Source organism: Natator depressus, chromosome 7, assembly GCF_965152275.1.
Source record: "Natator depressus isolate rNatDep1 chromosome 7, rNatDep2.hap1, whole genome shotgun sequence".
In the NCBI taxonomy this organism is placed as follows: Eukaryota; Metazoa; Chordata; order Testudines; family Cheloniidae; genus Natator; species Natator depressus.
The window spans coordinates 118,371,435-118,389,568 of NC_134240.1; the positions used below are offsets into that span (position 1 = coordinate 118,371,435).

General features: G+C 40.4%; 1 protein-coding gene across 2 annotated transcripts in view; it reads right to left on the bottom strand.

Annotated features, from left to right (window-relative positions):
- The window catches only part of SLK (STE20 like kinase), a 66,423-nt gene that overhangs the window by 4,556 nt on the left and 43,733 nt on the right, over positions 1-18,134 (bottom strand). For both annotated transcript variants that reach the window (XM_074959406.1, XM_074959405.1), the window contains exons 10-16: positions 17,698-17,828; positions 17,252-17,375; positions 13,968-14,147; positions 4,366-4,495; positions 3,662-3,786; positions 1,747-1,935; positions 201-326 (exon numbers count right to left, since the gene is read on the bottom strand). In XM_074959406.1, coding sequence (XP_074815507.1) covers positions 201-326; positions 1,747-1,935; positions 3,662-3,786; positions 4,366-4,495; positions 13,968-14,147; positions 17,252-17,375; positions 17,698-17,828 — 1,005 coding nt within the window. The remainder of the gene's footprint in view (positions 1-200; positions 327-1,746; positions 1,936-3,661; positions 3,787-4,365; positions 4,496-13,967; positions 14,148-17,251; positions 17,376-17,697; positions 17,829-18,134) is intronic.

Here is an 18,134-nt window from a genome sequence, read left to right on the forward strand (position 1 = left end):
AGTTATAGATATGAATCAAGAGTACAATATGCTGTATCCCTTAGAAAGGGATCTCATTAATTTCTATATGGATGGGTAATTATGTAAGAAAAACACCATTAAAACATTTTCCTAATCAATAAATTCAGAATTGTCTCAGTTTGTATTGATTAACTTGACTCTCTTCATACACTGCTTATTTTATGCCCTATATGTTTAACCTGTAATTGGTGCAGTTCTCTGATGTTTGCTTCACACTGCAACTGAAGGTCCCGCATTTGATTTTCATGTTTTTGATGCTGAGCCAACCTCTCATTTTTCTGCCTCTTTTCTTCTTGAGTAGCAAACTAAAATTAAAAACAAAGAGTAGGTGATTTATACTGTACCTAATGCAGGTATATATTACAAATGACTTTTCCAGGGCTGTAAAGAACATAACGGATTTACAGTATAACTGGACAGAACAACATTACAAGATTAAAGTCATCATTGCAATTTCCTAATTCTCACCACTTGAATTTTCCAATATACTCTTATCCAAGGCAGGCTCTTCCCTCCCATCTCTTCTCCGTCATGTCACTTCACAATCTTTGTTCAAATCCCTCCCTAAAACTCACTTCTTCCATGAGGCCCTTAAAATATGTCAATTATAGTTATTATGGGCCCCAACACATCTAGTGCAAATCAACAAAGCTCTGTTGACTTTAATGGAGCAAATGGATTTGCACCAGTTTAATCTGGCTCTATATTTTAAAAAAATAATTAAACATTCAATATATGCATAAGCCATAAATGAGTAATCCTTGCCTCTCATCTAATATACTTTCACTCACTGCATCAAATCTAAGGCCCCGATCCTTCAAAAACTTATGCACGTACTTAACTTTACATACTCAGTAGTCACATTGACTTCCATGGGATCACTTACTGTATGTAAAGTTAAGAATGTGTTAAGTCTTTGGATGATTGGGGCCTAAAGTTATCTGGTATGATCTTCAGGGCAAGAACTATATTATTTTACTAGTACTGAAGAGTGCCTACTAAATTGGGGGTCTCCGTAAAAACAACAAACATCAATCCTATTCAAGAATTAGAAGATATATAGATGATCATCAAAAACAGGCTGTCAAAAATCAGAACAATTTAAATGTCTTTGGTTATACTCAACTGGAGAAGTAATCCAATCTGCAGCAGGCATTCCAGCTAACCTTATAATATGCACACAATTTGGAAACATCAAAAACTATTGGGGCACACAACAAACTGATTTGTACAAACAAATCTGGAGAAGGATTAAGGGCAACTGCAAACACTTCTCTTAAATGCAAGAAGAAATGGCTGCTCCAGATTGACCCAGTAGGTAGAGTTCCATGATAAACAATCCAGTCTCCATTTTACAGTGGGATGATTTTAGATATATATTCCAAATTTAGTTGTGGCCTTCAAACCTGCACAGAGGACTAAATGGTATTCTCTTTGAAACTCAATAAAATTATATTCCAAAAGTTGTCCGTGAAAGTAAATACTAAGCATTATGAAGTTCATAACATCCTGAGGCCAAATGTACTTTTCACAGAATTTCAAGCCCTTGATCACTTCTGACATACATAAAAGACTGATTTGGGACACTCATGCAGCAGTACAGAGCAATATCTCTAAGCCTTCAAACTGATCCCTTTTAAAATACAACTGAATACATATAACTATACTTCAAAACTTCACTCAAGCACTTTCAGAGATTTTAAACTATAGATGTTTTTCAGTCACCTGTTTAATCTTCTCACGATCCTGTTCTGGAGTGCCTGATGAGTTAATTCTTAAACTTTTCTTAAACATAGCCATTCGAGTCTTTGCTTCACTTCGCTGGATTTTGGGCAGTCTTGCTCTTTCCTGAGTTTGCCTGTTCTTTAACTCCTCAATAAGCCGTTGATTATATCGTTGCATCTGTTCTGTTTCCTAAAAAGGTTTTGAATAAAAAGATTGTTTGTAATATTGCTATATGACTAACATAATATGTTTAAACATTTAGGCCCCAATTTAGCAAAGCACTTAAACATGTGCTTACATCCATCCCATTAGTGCAGGGGCCTGATTCAAAGCCCAGTGAAGCCAAGGGTGTCTTTCCATTGATTCCAAAAAGCTTTGGATCAGGTGCCAATCCACTTAAGTCAAGCATATACTCAAGTTGAATATGGAGACTGAAACACATACTTATATTTAGGGCCCTACCAAATTCATGGTCCACTTTTGTAAATTTCACCATCATAGCATTTGAAAAATCTTGAATTTCATGGTTTCAGATACTTAAACCTTAAATTTCATGGTGCTTTAACAACCACGAATATGTATTTTTAAAACAGCAAAATATAAACATGTAAAGTCCTTAAGACACAGCATTTCTCAAACTGGGGGTCCCAACCAAAAAAGGGGGTTGTAAAGCTATTATGAGGGGGTGGGGTGTCACGGTATACCACCCTTACTTCCGCATAGCCTTCAGAGCTGAGTGGTGGGAGAGCTGTGGCTGCTGGCCTGGCGCCCAGCTCTGAAGGCTGCGCCATCAGGAGCAGCGCAGAGGTAAGGGTGGCATGGTATGGTGGCAGCAATATTGCCACCCTTACTTCTACGCTGCTGGTGGTGGCGGCACTGCCTTCAGAGCTGGGCCCCTGGCCAGCAGCTGCTGCTGTCCAGCTCTGAAGGATAGGGTAAAAGTACACAAAAGACCAAATTTCACAGTCTGTGATGTGTTTTTCATGGCTGTGAATTTGGTAGGGCCCTACTTATAGTATTTTCCTGAACTTGGGGCCTTATAGGGACACTGATATTAAATATTCTTAAATAAGACCTCTTTACCTATGTTAAAAATACCATAGGTTATTAAAACTCTAACTTTAGTGTAATTACTCTGGACTTACACTAGTGCAATGTAGCTCAGAATATGGTCAATATCACTTTCAGGTTCTCTTGCATTAACACAATGCTGGAGTCGTTGGACTCTAAACACTGCAGAGAGCTTTTTGTTTAAAGCACCAATAAAATAAATAAAATAAATAATTGAATTGAAAAAAAATTGAATAAAATACCAATACTAACAAGAATCCACTAATGGTAATATTTCTATTGGTTTTTTATTTTTAAAAGCTTGTTTTATGAAATCTAACTTTTGGGCTAAATTTGACATAAAAAGTATCTTGATCCCATTACTTTATAGGCCCAATACTACAAATGATTATGCAAATGGATGGGACAGATCACATAAGAAAAGATGTAAACATGTATTTTTGGAAGATAAGTTTCTATATTTTTAACCCCAGTGCTCCCTTTTATGCTCCCTAATTGTTTACTGCTCTCACATGTTACATCTGGTCTTAAATTTAGATTGTAATCTTTCTGGATAAGGAATGTTTCTCTCCTAATTGCGAGGAACCTGGCTTACTTTGAGTGCTTGAAATATAAATAATGTGTTAACTACCAAACATGTCAAACAACTTTGACAAAGTGCCTCAATGTACTCACTGAAGCAACAAAATAAAGAGAGGAGACATTTATATAGCAAGAAAGAAGCTACATAAGTTGAATGAACCAAGTTGTTGTAGACAAGTAAACTAGTTGTGTAGATCACAAGACATTTTAATAAACCACTGAAGGTTGTAATATAGAGGAAAGTGACAAACTCAGCACTAACTTTTTCATGCCTCTTAAGAAGCTGGTGTCTCTGCATGAAATACTGATCTTTGAGTTGCTGTTTGAGAAGCTGGTGTTTTTCCTGTAAATGTCGTTCTTCTAACTCCCAGATTGCAGCTTCACGAGCTAGAGGAGGAAGTTTGTTTCAGAAAGTACTACATAGTATTTTCTAATCTAATCTACACATATATATTTAAAATTACAGGGATATTTTAATTTAAAAGAAATGATAAAAACATATTTGTAAGAAGCCATTCATTCAGATATATACCACACCAACCATATCTAATAAAATGCTCAATAGTTACAATTTTAATGAAGGAATAATCCAAGAAAAGCGTTACCTGGAAATGTCTTGAGTAAATTATTTTCTTTATAAAGTTATAAGCAAAATTCAAAATTATGTGACCAAAAATGTGCAAATAAATAGGTATGGCGAAGTCAGAAAAGGCAAGGTACATCTCAAAAAAGAATTATTTTAACACGTTATTTTTCTGCTAGCAGAACAAAGTCATTTTAAATATAGTACTGTTTCATATTAAAGATATGTTTTTAACTACAGTTTCAATTTTAACTCTGGATGTCCTTGATTTTATAGATTTAAGTCAGACTTTACTATTTCTCTAGCAGGTCTCTTTAAGACAAAATGTTGCATATAAAACAGAAGAAAATCTAGTTTTAAAGGAGAAATTTGATGATGGATACCTCTCATAAGCTGCTGCTTGTTATTCAGGCAGTCTCGCTCAATATTGGCTAGCTCTGTTTTTTGCTGCTGGATGATTTTCTTTAGAGATGCATCCAATTCTTGTTGCTGCTTCTGCACAAATTCTTGTTCCTATTAAAAACCAGGGAAAATAGATTAATTTGCTGTACTTCTATTCATACTAAATTTTTAATGAGATTTCCAGAACAATTCTCTTTGTTCCCTTGATTAGATTGCAAACCAAACACATTTATGAAAATTTGGCCTACAATACATCTGCTATAAAATTATCCATTTTTTGGGATATCCAGTAAAAGAGAAATGGTACAGAATATTTAATTACACTTTTAGAAATGAGACAGAAAGCAATGAACTAACCAAAATCTGCAGTTCTTTCTATGATCAGAGTAAAATGTAATAGGAGTTTGATTAGAAAAAATAATGTCCATCTTCTCAAATTAAATTAGCAACTGATCTGAAAGTGGGTGGAAACTGTATCTACAGCAATGCAAAAAAGGTCAAAAACTAAAACCTTCTATTCCCTGAACCAGCAGGAGCTACTACTGTTGCTCAAATAATGTGTCAACACCAGGGAGAGGTAACTTTATTACACCCTGGTGGTTCCTCCTGCCCAATTTAGGTGGGAAGCTTATGAAAAGAAAGCCTTGGCTCCTGATCTTGGTTGGGTAATGGTACTGTCATGCAAGATGCATGGAAGGGCTGGTATTAAGCCCTACGAATAAGGAACAGTCCTCCATGAGAAGAATTTAAAGAGGAGGAAAACATGCGGCTTATGTAACTGTGGGATCGGGGTTTGAAGATCCCTCCTACCTAGGCTCTGGGTTTTGGAAGGGCCACATAACATAACCAAACGTGACAGCAGCTGCATGGGACTGAAGAAGCCATAGAGTAGCCAATAAAGGAAAACCAACCGTGTGCTAAAAACTGAACCCAAGCACACTCAAATCCAAGTACAATAATTATTTTGTTAGCTACTCTTTATTTGGCAATGTGTAGAGTTAACAAGCCTTCATAAACTAACAGAAACAATCTGCACATAATTTATTCAAATACCTTTTAAATAAAATAATGAATTTTCATATGTGTATATTTATTTATATCACTGGGGAATAAAAACTGAGAAAGTCATATTGATATAGGCCCCAGTCCTGCAATTTGCTCCATGTGGGTAGAGCCCTACATGGAGAGCCACTCTCTAAGGTGCGAAGGTCCTCCCATGCAGAACAAGCTGCAGGACTAGGAACCTAATTTGTAGAAATAACAAAAATATTTATTTGCAAAGTTGGAAACCCCCCGCCCCCATGTGCACACACACAAACAACCCAGAAAAACTCTGATACAATAAAGTCACATGTAGTAAACAGTGTAACAGTCATCATTTGTTTGAGATTATTATTATTCAAAGCCTATTTGTGTGCACACTTTGCATGGCCACATCTAAGTTATTTAGTCAAAATAAAACAGACATTACACAGTTCACTATCACCTATCCACACTCTACAGTTGACACATCATTTTTATGTATCTACACACACAGGCAAGCATGCACGCACACCTTTGCCTTACACAATATGACGAACTTTTATGTAAAATATGATATACATTGAGCCTACTTTCCAAAACAAGAAAAAGGTATTTTAAAAATGGACCTGTGCTAGTTACATGGAAAGGGCCACAATCTCAGCATAATCAGCATTTTTAGTGGAACACAAAAAGGAACATAAGGAGAATACACACCTTAGTATAATGTTAATTTTGCCTTTAAACTTATAAGACGATTTTAAATAAAATGTTTCCAAACTTGTTAGTGAAAGTGTCTTAGTAAAGTTGAGTTCAATAACTTAATTAAGAGTTCTGAAATAGTCACTGATATTTTTGTTGTTGAAAGTTACCTTTACAAAGTGTATACGATTTTGTTAAGCACAGACTCTGTGAAAAGCAGTAAGTAAGCTTTTTACACTGTGAGTTGGACGTGTCCTTGTTTTAGTGCTCATGAATTCAGAAAATTGACATGCACGGCTTAGGGGCTATCAAAGAAGCTTTTCTGCTGCAGCAGTCCAACAAGTTTGACGATTTTTACTGCACTTGCAATATACAAATAGACTAAAGGCCTGATTTAGCAAAGCATCTAAGCATGAAGATAGCTGTGGTCTAACTAAGGGCTTGTCTACACTTGCATTTTATAGCGCTCTAACTTGCTGTCTCAGGGGTGTGAAAAATCACCCCCGAGCGCAGCAAGTTTGAGCGCTTTAAAGTGCTAGTGTGGACAGGCTCGGAGCACCGCTCCCAGCACTATTCCCTTCGTGGAGGTGGATTACCACACTCATACTTCAAAGCGCTGCTGTGGGAGCGCTCCCAGAGCAGCGCTTTGAAGTTTCTAGTGTAGACGTAGCTTAAGCCATTGGGTATTTGTGTGGAATGTAGTGTCCTGTGATATACAGGTCAGACTAGATTGGGGGGGGGGGGGGGGCAAACTTTTTGGCCCGAGGGCCACATCTGGGTATGGAAATTGTATGGCGGGCCATGAATGCTCATGAAATTGGGGATTGGGAGTTCTGGCTGGGGGTGCAGGTTCTGGGGTGGGGCCATAAATGAGGAGTTCAGGGTGCAAGAGGGGGCTCTAGCCTAGGAAAGGGAGTTGGGTGGGGGGTGAGGGCTCCGGCTGGGGTTGAGGGCGCAGGAGGGTGCTCTGGCCTGGGACCAAGGGATTTGGAGGGCAGGAGAGGGATCAGGGATGGGGCAGAGGGTTGGGGCCTGGGAGGGGGGCAGGGGTACAGGCTCCAGGCAGCGCTTACCTCAAGCAACTCCCGGAAGCAGCAGCATGTCCCCCCCTTAGGCCTCTACACAGAGGCGTGGCCAGGCGGCTCTGCGCGTTGGCCCATCTGCAGGCGCTGTCCCTGTGGCTCCCATTGGCCATGGTTCCCAAACAATGGGAGCTGCGGGGGCTGCGCGTGGGGCGGGGGCAGTGTGCTGAGTCCCCTGGCTGCCCCTATACATAGGAGCCAGAGGGGGGACATGTGGAGTCAAAGCATGCGCAGACCGGGGCCAACCCCTGACCCCACTCCCCAGCTGGAGCACAGGAGTGGAGCAAGTCCCGGACCCTGCTCCCCAGTGGAATCTCCAGGGCCGGATTAAAGCGTCTGAAGGGCAGGATGCGGCCCCTGAACCGTAGTTTGCCCACTGCTGGACTAGATAGTCTAATGGTCCCTTCTCACTTTAAACTCTATGAAACATGTAAGAGAAGACCAGTATCTCTAGAACAATGCTGTGGAAAGGCTGAATGGATAGAGGACAGTAGTTAGCAAATGCTAGCAAACAGTGAGAGGGTTAGAGCAGACATATCTACCATGACTGACTAAGAGCTAATATATAGTCAATGGAAAGATTGCTGACAGCTGTGACATGAGCCAAGTTGCAAAGCTAGGAGCATTTGTTCTCATACAGGAAGAAATGAAGTTGAAGATGGTTTCTAGAGAAGAGAGAGATGGGAAGACAGATGGGATGCTAGTCAAACGAGATACATGGGCTTCAGCAGCAACAACAACATTTTATCTTATTGATCTTTAATGTAAGATGAGTGTAGCAAATATTTCACAGAGCTCAATGGAGAAGAGATGTGAACAGTGAAATGTGGAATCAACAATCTGTTACAGGCACACTTGATAATGACTGTTGAGAGAGACCCGATTTTCCTCTCCCACAGAAGTTCAGTAAATAGTTACTAAGGCTTGTGAGTCCCATTGGACAGTGAATTGCAATTTTCACAACCATCTCCCCAGGGTTGGGTAGGTACACTGAAGTGGGTACACCTGGAGGCTATTGTGGTACCAGGGTGAATGAGATGTGCAGAAGGTGGTATAAAATTGGAAGAGGAGCAAGTTGGTGAATATCTGGGAGAATGATAGTTATGGGTATTATCAGAGGGATAGGGTCAGTGATACAGATTAAAAACACAATAATGGACTGATGAGAATACAGTTTTAGAGGGTAAATAAAAGTTTATTTACTTTTCAATTGAAAGAGTAAGAAGACTGAAATATATTAGAAATACAGCTTTAGTATACTGGAATAGCTGGGGGTGCCATTGTGTAAAACATGCTGTAGGTGACTTTCAAGGTATTTTTTCATGCTGTCTTACATTTTCAACCCCTGGGGAAAACATTATATTAGAAGTGTGTGGTCAAGGTCAGAAACGCAATTATGGAAGAGACTTTCCTCCCTCAATCACTTACGTATCAGTTCTGATCTGTTTATACTGGAAGTCAAAATAACAAGGGTTTTTTTTAAAAAACGGCTAGCACAGCAAGCTAAGCTACGTAAACACAAGCTCTGTCCTTTCAGCTTCATACAGTAACTCCTCGCTTAACGTTGTAGTTATGTTCCTGGAAAATGCAACTTTAAGCGAAACGATGTTAAGCAAATCCAATTTCCCCATAAGAATTAATGAAAATGGGGGGAGGGGAGGCCTTAGGTTCCAGAGAGAATTTTTTTTGCCAAACAAAAGGCATTTTAAACAATTTTAAACAAGCAATTTAATACAGGTGTTAAACAGGCTGGCAGCCCCACTATCAGTTCCCCTGTCCCCCCCCAGCACCTCCCACCCGCCGGCAGATCAGCGCCTTCAGCCTGCTCCCCTCACCTCCTGCCCGCGGCAATCAGCTGTCTTGCGGCGTTCTGGAGGCTGGCGGGAGGAGCGGCGTGCAGCCTCCCCCCTCCCTCCTGAACGCTTCAAACCAGCTGATTGCCGCAGGCAGGAGGCAAGGGGAGCAGGCTGAAGGCACTGATCCGCGGGGTCCGCAGGCGGGCGGGAGGCACTGGGGGAGGGCGTAGGGGAGCTGATGGGGAGATGCCAGCCGTGGACAAAGCAGGTGGCCAAATGATGTTATAGTGGAGCACTGCACAACTTTAAATGAGCATGTAATGGAGCAGGGAAGTAAGACTGAAACAACGTTAAGCAAGAGGACGTTAAATGGGGAGTTACTGTACATCAATACCAGACGTCACCCGCAATAAAGACCGTGTATTGTGGTCTACCTCCTACACTATCCAATCAAACTGCCAGTGAAGATGTTCTCCACAATCTTTACCACATCACATGCAATAAACATTGTGGAGCAAAACTTCACTGGCAACTTTGTTGGCTAGTGTAGGAGGCAGACCACAACATAATTTGCTCCTTAGCAGTTACATTAGTTCTTTGTGACAGTAGTAACAAGTTTTTGTCCTACGATTTGGCAAGAAAATGATAAAAGCTTTCTCCCCACCTCCCGAAGGTAAAAATTTCACTGCACACACAACATAAAATTTAGTCACTGCATTCAATTTCTCACAGGTGCTGAAGTGATAAAATCATCCAATTATTGACTACTTCTGTTTCTGAGAGAAAATTCACAATGTTTTATCCAAAGTTAATCAGTGCATCAATTTGAACTTTTAAACTATACAATTTTATAAATTTGCACTCATCAGTTTTTGGGACAATGAAATTCATCAGCACATATGAGCCAAAGAAAAAAATAGGAGCGAACACAAAGTTGAAAAAATGAGGGAAATAAACCCTTCTTGGTATTTTGGGACTTACATCCTGCATTTGTGCATTGAAGAGTGTACACGAAGACAATTGAAAAGACTGAATCATAACCTGAGCAATGCCCTGTGGATCAGAATACAATACAATACTTCCCAGGTCAAAATGTAAACAAAAACAATTCCTTTCTTTCAAAGATGGTAAACTACTATATATCAGCCATGAGAATATGAAGATTCCAAGGCTCGTGGTTTGAGCAAACATTTACAGTAGAAATGGTACTTGTACGTAACTGATCTGTTTACAGATTTGAAATCAATTTCTGTAGATGTTCTTATGCTTATAGTACTTTTTGATGACATGAAATGAGGATCTTTTAACTTAATCAAGATATCTTATTATTTATCAAAGCTTTTGCTGTAGTGGAAACACATTAATCCACTGTTAGAAGTATGACAACTTGTAGTTCTAAAACTCTACTTACTATGAACTTTGCTCAGGTGTACACCCATCTTTATTTCAAGATGTACAACAAAGTTTTCAACCCATCATGCCCATAAAAATATAACATCTACTCCTCAAAGTCAAATCACAATTAACATAGTCCAATCACATCACAACCTTTTCCACTCCTGTAAACAATAATTAAATCCCACTTCAGTTATTCAAACCCCAAACCCTTTTTGTTCTATAACCTTGACTAGAGGTAGAATATCACATTCAAAACCTTACAAAGGAAGAACACATTTAATATTTTTTTTTTGTCTTCCAGCTCTGTCAGATAATATCAATAAGGTGCAAGGTGTGGAATTATATTTCCAATCTTCTATAGTTTTCATACAACTTTCCATTTCATTTTGGTATTTAATTAAGTCAGTTTACTTTAAATGCTCTGCTGTCATGAACAGTATTCCTTAATTTTACACTTTCTATATACTTATTTTCCTCCTTTAGGCTTAATATTCTGAAAATATTTGACATTCTACTCTAACATGTATAAATTATGCAGACACACAAGATACTTATCAGCTGAAAAGACAATAATGAGTTTTCCTGGGATGTACAAAGATATTTTTCTAATTTGAATACAGCTTTCCGAATCTTAAGCTTTTTTAACATATCAATACAAGTTTGCATATCATTGATTATACACTGTACTCTATGGAAAGGGTTATGGGAACATTTGAGGGAGCAGAGCAAATGTCAAGGGTTAGAAGTTAAATTTCAGTCACCCTAAAAAAGAAAGTGAAATGATTAAGCTGTGTGACTAATGCTGCTTTTTGGATTTTAGTAGCATGAAGCTGCTGCTGTTACCTGAGCATGCTGGGTTTGTGCAAGCTCCTCTTTCTTGCGTTTCATGAGCTCTTTTCTCAGCTCTTTTGGTGCTTTCTCCACTTCATTAAAAACCTAGTATATAAGCATGCAGAAGGTGGGGAAAATAACATTTTTTTCTCCACAGCAAGCATTTGTTGTGAACATGAGAGTGTAATTCAAGCACTAAGGTGTTGGAAAGCATGCAGAGGTATTAGTTTGGTGAAAAAGGAAAAGATAGTGCATGCTCTGTACAAGTCTAAGTGCAGCCTAGAAAGGAGCCATAAACCAGTCTGATTTTACATGCAAATGTTAATGAAGTGCTCTCAGAACCAGCGATTCCTTCCTATGGATTACTATATCTCATTAATGTGTTTTCATGCAGTAACTTAAACAGCCATCGATTAAGAAAGCTGCCTGCAATAGTAATGGTCTCTTTGAACAGTACAGGAAATTTTATAAACTATTTTTATCCCCAGAGTAACGGATCTGAAACAAGTAGAAGTTTAGATGAACTTCCACTGAAAAACAGCTTTTATTGACATTGTGCTATGTCCAAATGGATACAATGTCATTTCTGTATTCTCAACCACAAATGACACTTACATAGTATGTTTTAAAATATAAAAGAGGCACATAAGCACATAAAGATAAAAGGGCTGTAAGTATTCAGTTTTAAAAAGTAAACCTTTGAAACAACCACCCCCATCAATTATTATATTCTTCAAAAACTCTGCATTACAGTTAGGCAGAAATTGTATAAAATGTGTTTCGGTATAGTGCACTTTAAAATGGTGAGATAATTTCTAAGTATCATCTGATAAAGCAACTGGCTAAAAATATGATGATTTGATGATTTTGTTTAGGGGAGATTAAATATTGCCACTTTTTGACATTCCATACTTTCCATACTCTCCAATATAATATGGATAGTTTTAGAGTTCTGACTGCATTTCCCTCCAAACTGTAAATCTCCTTACTGAACTATAAATAAAAAAAGTATGCCTTCAAGAACAAATGTTTATTTAATAGTGGAGGGAAGCCCCATCAGAAATCAGAGTCCAAACCACCACATGCTAGTCCTGTTTCCAAGGAAGAAATTTTTTTAGATCAGTATACAGCAAAGTTCCACCAGCTTCCCCATATTAGACCCAATCACCAGTAAAAAGAAACTCAAAAATGCAAGAAGTTCAGCAAAAGAGAAAAAAAAGATTAATACATACCAGTGTACAGTTCAAAATAAATAAAATATATATTTTTCTAAACATGTTCACACTATAGTGTCCTTCTGCATAAAAGCTCTGATAGTGCACCATAGATTTTTAGAGTAATGAATATTAATCTAATAACTACTCTTATTTTTGCATAAATTATATTCACTTATATGCAGAACTATAACTATGCAATTGGTTTAAAAATAAAATACAGCCTTCATATATAAAAAACTATATGTAAATACACAACTTTCTCATGCGCTAACACAAGCAAATTAACAGTTTAGACCAGAGGTTCTCAAACTGTGGTCCACAGACCACCAGTGGTCTGTGAGCTCCATTCAGGTGGCCCGCTGATAGTTCCCTCTAAAGTGCGCACCTGAGTGGCCACATGCAAGAGAATGAAGGGCCACCCACCTAATTAGTGGAGCCGCACAGGCGTGGCTCCACTAATTAGGTGCCTGGACCCTGGAGAAGATGCACATGTAAGGTGAGGTGGTGGCCTTGGGGGGAATAAGGGGTAGGTGGGAGGGAGCAGTGGGGTGAGAAGAGGGAGTGGGGGGAATTTGGGATGTGCAGGGCTGCGATGGCCAGAGAAAGAGGTGACTTTCCCCAGATCCAGGGCTGCGGCTGCCGTGGAGAGACAGCCCTCCTCTCCAGCCTCAGCTCTGTGGCTGCTGTGGCGGGGGAGAGACCTGCCCTCCTTCCCAGCCCCAGCTTGGGGGATGCTGTGGTGGGGGAGAGAGGGCACATCCATTGCATTACAAAGGTAAAACTACTGATATTAAAATATGAGTTGTGTGCTTTTATTTATAGAACAAAAAAATGTTTATTATTATTTTTTATATAGTGCTTTTATCCAAAGTGCTTTACAATAGTTAGCTAATGGTACAAACAACATTTGGAAAGATCATTAAGTGGTCTGCAGAGCCCCTCAGCAATTTTCAGGTGGGATGCGGAAAAAAAAGTTTGAAAACCACTGGTTTAGACTTTCAGCATCATCCTTCACTCACTTGGTTTCACTATATAACTTAGATCTGCAATTAGTCATAAAACTTTTCAGCTGTCGACTTTTTTTTCCAATTGAGTTAAAAATCAGTAGAGAGAACTCCTGCCAGGGTTATATCTTTTACAGACAAGTTATAAAATATGGGCTTGATGAATAAACAAATGGAAACTTACAGTAGGTATAATGACTCAACTGTTACCAAAGCTGTATTATTGTTTTTTAAATTCTAACAGTACAAACATAGGGAAATTCGGCTTTTTTGTTTTGTGGAATGCTATCAACCAAAATTAAAATGTATTAATTTTAAAGATTCTATGAAAGATACAAATGTGCTAATCTATCAGTGACTTCTGCGGAAGTCAATATTTCAATGGTCTGTTAGCTGTTTTGTATGCAATAAAACAAAAAAATTACAATGGCTGTGAATGGCCCCCAGAAGTCGTCATGGCAGGGATAAAGGGAGTCCAACCATGTTCGCCTCTGGCCATGCCCCCTACTTTCTACATTATCTAAGAGTCTTACCTCTTTTTTCCTGTTTTTCAACATGTTCTGGAATTTGGACAATTCCTTCTCCTGTTCTGCTTTGATGCGTTTTGCTTCATCTCGTAAGCGATTTGTGTGTTCCTGTTCCAAACGTTCTATTGTCTGTTTTTGCTGCTTTTCTAGATTTTCTATCTCTTGATCATACTGCCGCTTTTTACTCTGTAAAATAATTCCATAATAAAAATAAAATAAAATAATTCATCTGATATTTTTCTAGGAAGTTAAATTCGGGACGGTTGAAAGCTCTACAGAACTGACCAGTCAAAGTAATGATGTTTGCTCAGCTTAACCAGGGAACTCCAAATTGTGGTATACCAAATTTTGAATTTGTGATGAATGTGTATGAATGTGAACAGAGCATGCCTTGCCAGTACTGAAAAATGCCTGGAGACCTCCTGTGTTACGAATCTTTATGCATTACACAACAGACACAATTTACTATATAAATTTTATATTCATACCTCTGGAAATGAATCATCACAGTCTAAAAATACAGGCCTCTAAAACTTGAGTTAGCAGATATCACTCTCAGCGAATAATAGATTCCTTATCTTCAGCCAGCCATTAGAGGGCAATACTTCTCAAATCATACAAAAAGCCATTACATTATGCTGGAAATAATTTATATGGAAGTGCATAAGATGAGACAGAGTGAGGATGGGAGGCATAGCCCAGGATACTTAGCAACTCCAGGTCAAAACATCTTGTGTGTCTAGCAGGGGGCCTGTGCTATCTATCTTACTGTAGGTATTTACAAGGTGACTATTACCTTGGCCTATGACCTGCTATGCAGGAGGCGGAGCTACTTATCTTCTTAAGGAAGCTGGAGCATGTTCATGCTTCTAGGGGTAGGGGAAGTTGCCTGTGGGAACGTGAATCCTTTTTGCGTCTTCTGTTCTGGCTGCCTGCATGCCTACTTTGATGTGTTGCAAAGGAAGATTTAGATGTAGTGGGGGCAAAGCTAATCTGGTGCATATATGATAGGGCGATTCCTTTGATTCCCCACACAAGCAGCTTTTACTCCTGGGTGAATTCTGTGTCACTGCACATGCACAGAATTTATGTCTCCTGCAGATTTCTTTGCTTCCCCGCAGAAAAGTGACTTTCTGACTGGGAGGCAAAGGGAAACCACAAGAGCGGTCACGTGACCCTCCCCAGAAGTATGTTTTGGGTGCCCAGGGCAGCCGTCAGAGAGGTAAAGCACTGTGGGGCAGGAGGCGGGACTAGGGAAGACCTGGCTGGTGGCTCCTACCCTGAGCTCAGCTGCTAATCCCCGCTGGGCTGGGGAGGACAGGACCTCCTCTTCCCCTGCATGGCATCTGGGGCTGGATCAGACCCACCTCCAGATTTCTCCCCTGGCTGCAGGCTCTGCAAACTCCCCACCACCGCTTCCTGCGCCCATTGCTCTGCAGGGGGAGGGATTCCTGTACAGGGAACTGCTGCCCCACTCACCCAACCCCCGTGCATCCAGACCTCCTCACACCCAGACCCTCCCACCAAGCCTCAGCGCCCCTCCCCTCCCCCACTCAGAACCCTCCCGATGAGCCCCACTCCCACTGCACCTGGACCACCCTGATGAGCCACCCAGATCCCCACCCCACCAAGCCCCTACCAGCTGCACCTGGATCCCCACCCCACTGAGCCCCACTCCCCCAGCATCTGGACCCCCCCACTGAATCCCCCACACCCAGACTCCTCTGCCGAGCTCTATCCTCCCCACACCCAGACTCCCCCCCCCACCGCTGAGCCCCAACCACCTTCACCTGGACCCCCCTGCAGAGTCCCATTACCATTGCACCCAGAACCCTCCAACAAGCCCCTGTGCATCCAGATCCTCCCCGAACTTGGATCCCCCACTGAGCCGCCTGTACCCAGATTGCCCCACAGAGAATCCTCTCATTCCACACCCGGATCCTCCCACATTAAGCCTCTCCACACTTGGATCCTGCCTTGCTAAGCTTGCTTGCCCATACAGAGGGGCAGGACCCATGTTTCTGGGGCAGGCATGGACCTTGCACTGTGTCAGGGTTGGGTGCAGGCTCACTGCTGAGTCTGTGTCCTGGGGATGGAGCTGCACAGTCATCTCCCACCTTTGTGCAGCCAGTGGCCTGTGCTCCCCAATGCCATGCTGGAGCCTCCACATTTATTTAACAAATATAATTTGCAGAATTTTAAAATATTGTGTGCAAAATTTTAGGTGCAGAATTTTAAATTTTTTGGTGCAGAATGCCCTTAGGAGTAAGCTGTGAAGGACCTGGGGACTAGAGGATGTTCATTATTGGAGTTTGAATACCTTCTGCAGTCACTCTCCTGGATCAGATGGTGCTAATAGCTGTTATTTCATTCCTCTGATGAGTCACTCAGGAACTGGGCTGAAGGAGAGCCCAGGACTGACTGGGCTCAGGCAGGCTGGAGTTGATTTGGAAAGGGTCAGGGATAGGACTGAACCTGCTTGTTGCTGCTAAGGTTCCTTCTCTCTGGACCAAGAAGTAGGAGAGAAATTCCTGGAGAGTCCCAGAGAAGAGGATCTTTTGGGAAACCAAAGGCAGTGCCCTCAGAGGAGGTAGGACATGCTAGGTATTCCCTGAGGATAGGCTTTCTACCTTGCTGGGCCTCTCCTGAGATACCTCACAACTAGCTTTTCCCACACAATTAAAGCAAAAGCATCCCCCAATTTTTGGTTGTGTGAGGACTTAGCATTACCAGCAACTCCAGGCCCTAGAGCTCCTGTAGAACTTGTCATACTGCACTCCCGAAAGGGCTGACCTACTGCTAGGGAGAGGGCTTGCATACTCTTGGGGCCTCAAGTGCATGCTGCAGAGGCAGCTGAACATCGATGAATATCTCTGGCCTAGTCTTTTTGCTTTAGCCCAGACTAACCAGACATCTGGCAAAGGAAATGTTCCTCCACTTGCTAGAGACAAAAACAACTGAAGTATGTGAATGAGCAAACCAATTAATGGAGTGAGGAAGACATCCTCCCAAAAGCTGGTTTTATCACCCTCTCCTGGCTGGGAGGCACTATTTCCAAGCATTTCGATTAGTTCAGGAGATCAACAAGACTACCTGTCAAAATCTCTCTAAGTAGAGAGAACAAGGACTGAATAAACATGAACACTGAACTACAGAACAGTACCCTCAGCAGAAAAAGCCTAGGCTGTTGCTACCCATGTTCACCTACTCCATCAATATGGCATCTTTTAAGAGCACTAAATAAAAAGTTGCCTTATATCATGTAGGTGCAATCAATCAATCAAACTTACCGTCATTTCCTGTTCAAAGCGTCTGAACATCTGTTCTCGTTGTTGTAGGAGTTTATTACTGAGCTGCTGTTGAGCTCTCTGCTCTTCTTTTTGAAGAAGTCTTAGCTCCCGCAGCTCTTGACGTCTGATAACGAACAGTAGTGTTGGTGGGGCAAAAGAAGAGAGGAAGTGAATAAAGATAAAAATAATTTCAAAAAAATCAACTATTTGGGCTCAATAATACCAGTTTTAAAAAAGAAATGTAAGATTAGACTTGGATTTTTGTATCATTATTTTAAAATAAACAGTTTTTCCTTCTGCTAACAAAAAAATCTAAATTTAATCCCAGTGCACTATAAAAACAAATCCCAGAGCGCTCTCGCATTAATTAAAGATTCTTCCTGAGTTATTCAGGAAGGAAAAGGAATACCAAAGGTCTCCAAAATCATTTAGAGATTTTTACTCACCGAAGAAATCTCAATTCTTCACTTTTTGAATCATTTTCTGTAACTATTTTTGAAGTTGTCACACTCACTTCTACTCCATCAACAACAAATTTGCGAGTTTTCTTTAATGTTTTCTTGTGTCTTCTAGTTTCCTGAGTGAAAATGTTGTTATTCTGTGTTCAACTGAATAACACTTTTTTACATCTGATTAATTTAATTACTGAGTTTCTAAATAGAGAGCAACTGAATAAGATACAGCAAAGGTAAACTGTCCTCAGGTTACACGAGCTTGAAAAGTCCTCTTACCAGTGCCAAGAAGTTAAACTTTTTTTAGCCAGCAAAGGGGGAAATGAAGCTATTATTATTTCCCATAAATTAAGTTGCCATTTATCTAGACAATTTTTTTTAATCTTCCAGTGTGAACTGATGCAGTGTTATCTTCCTGAGTCTGAAGACAG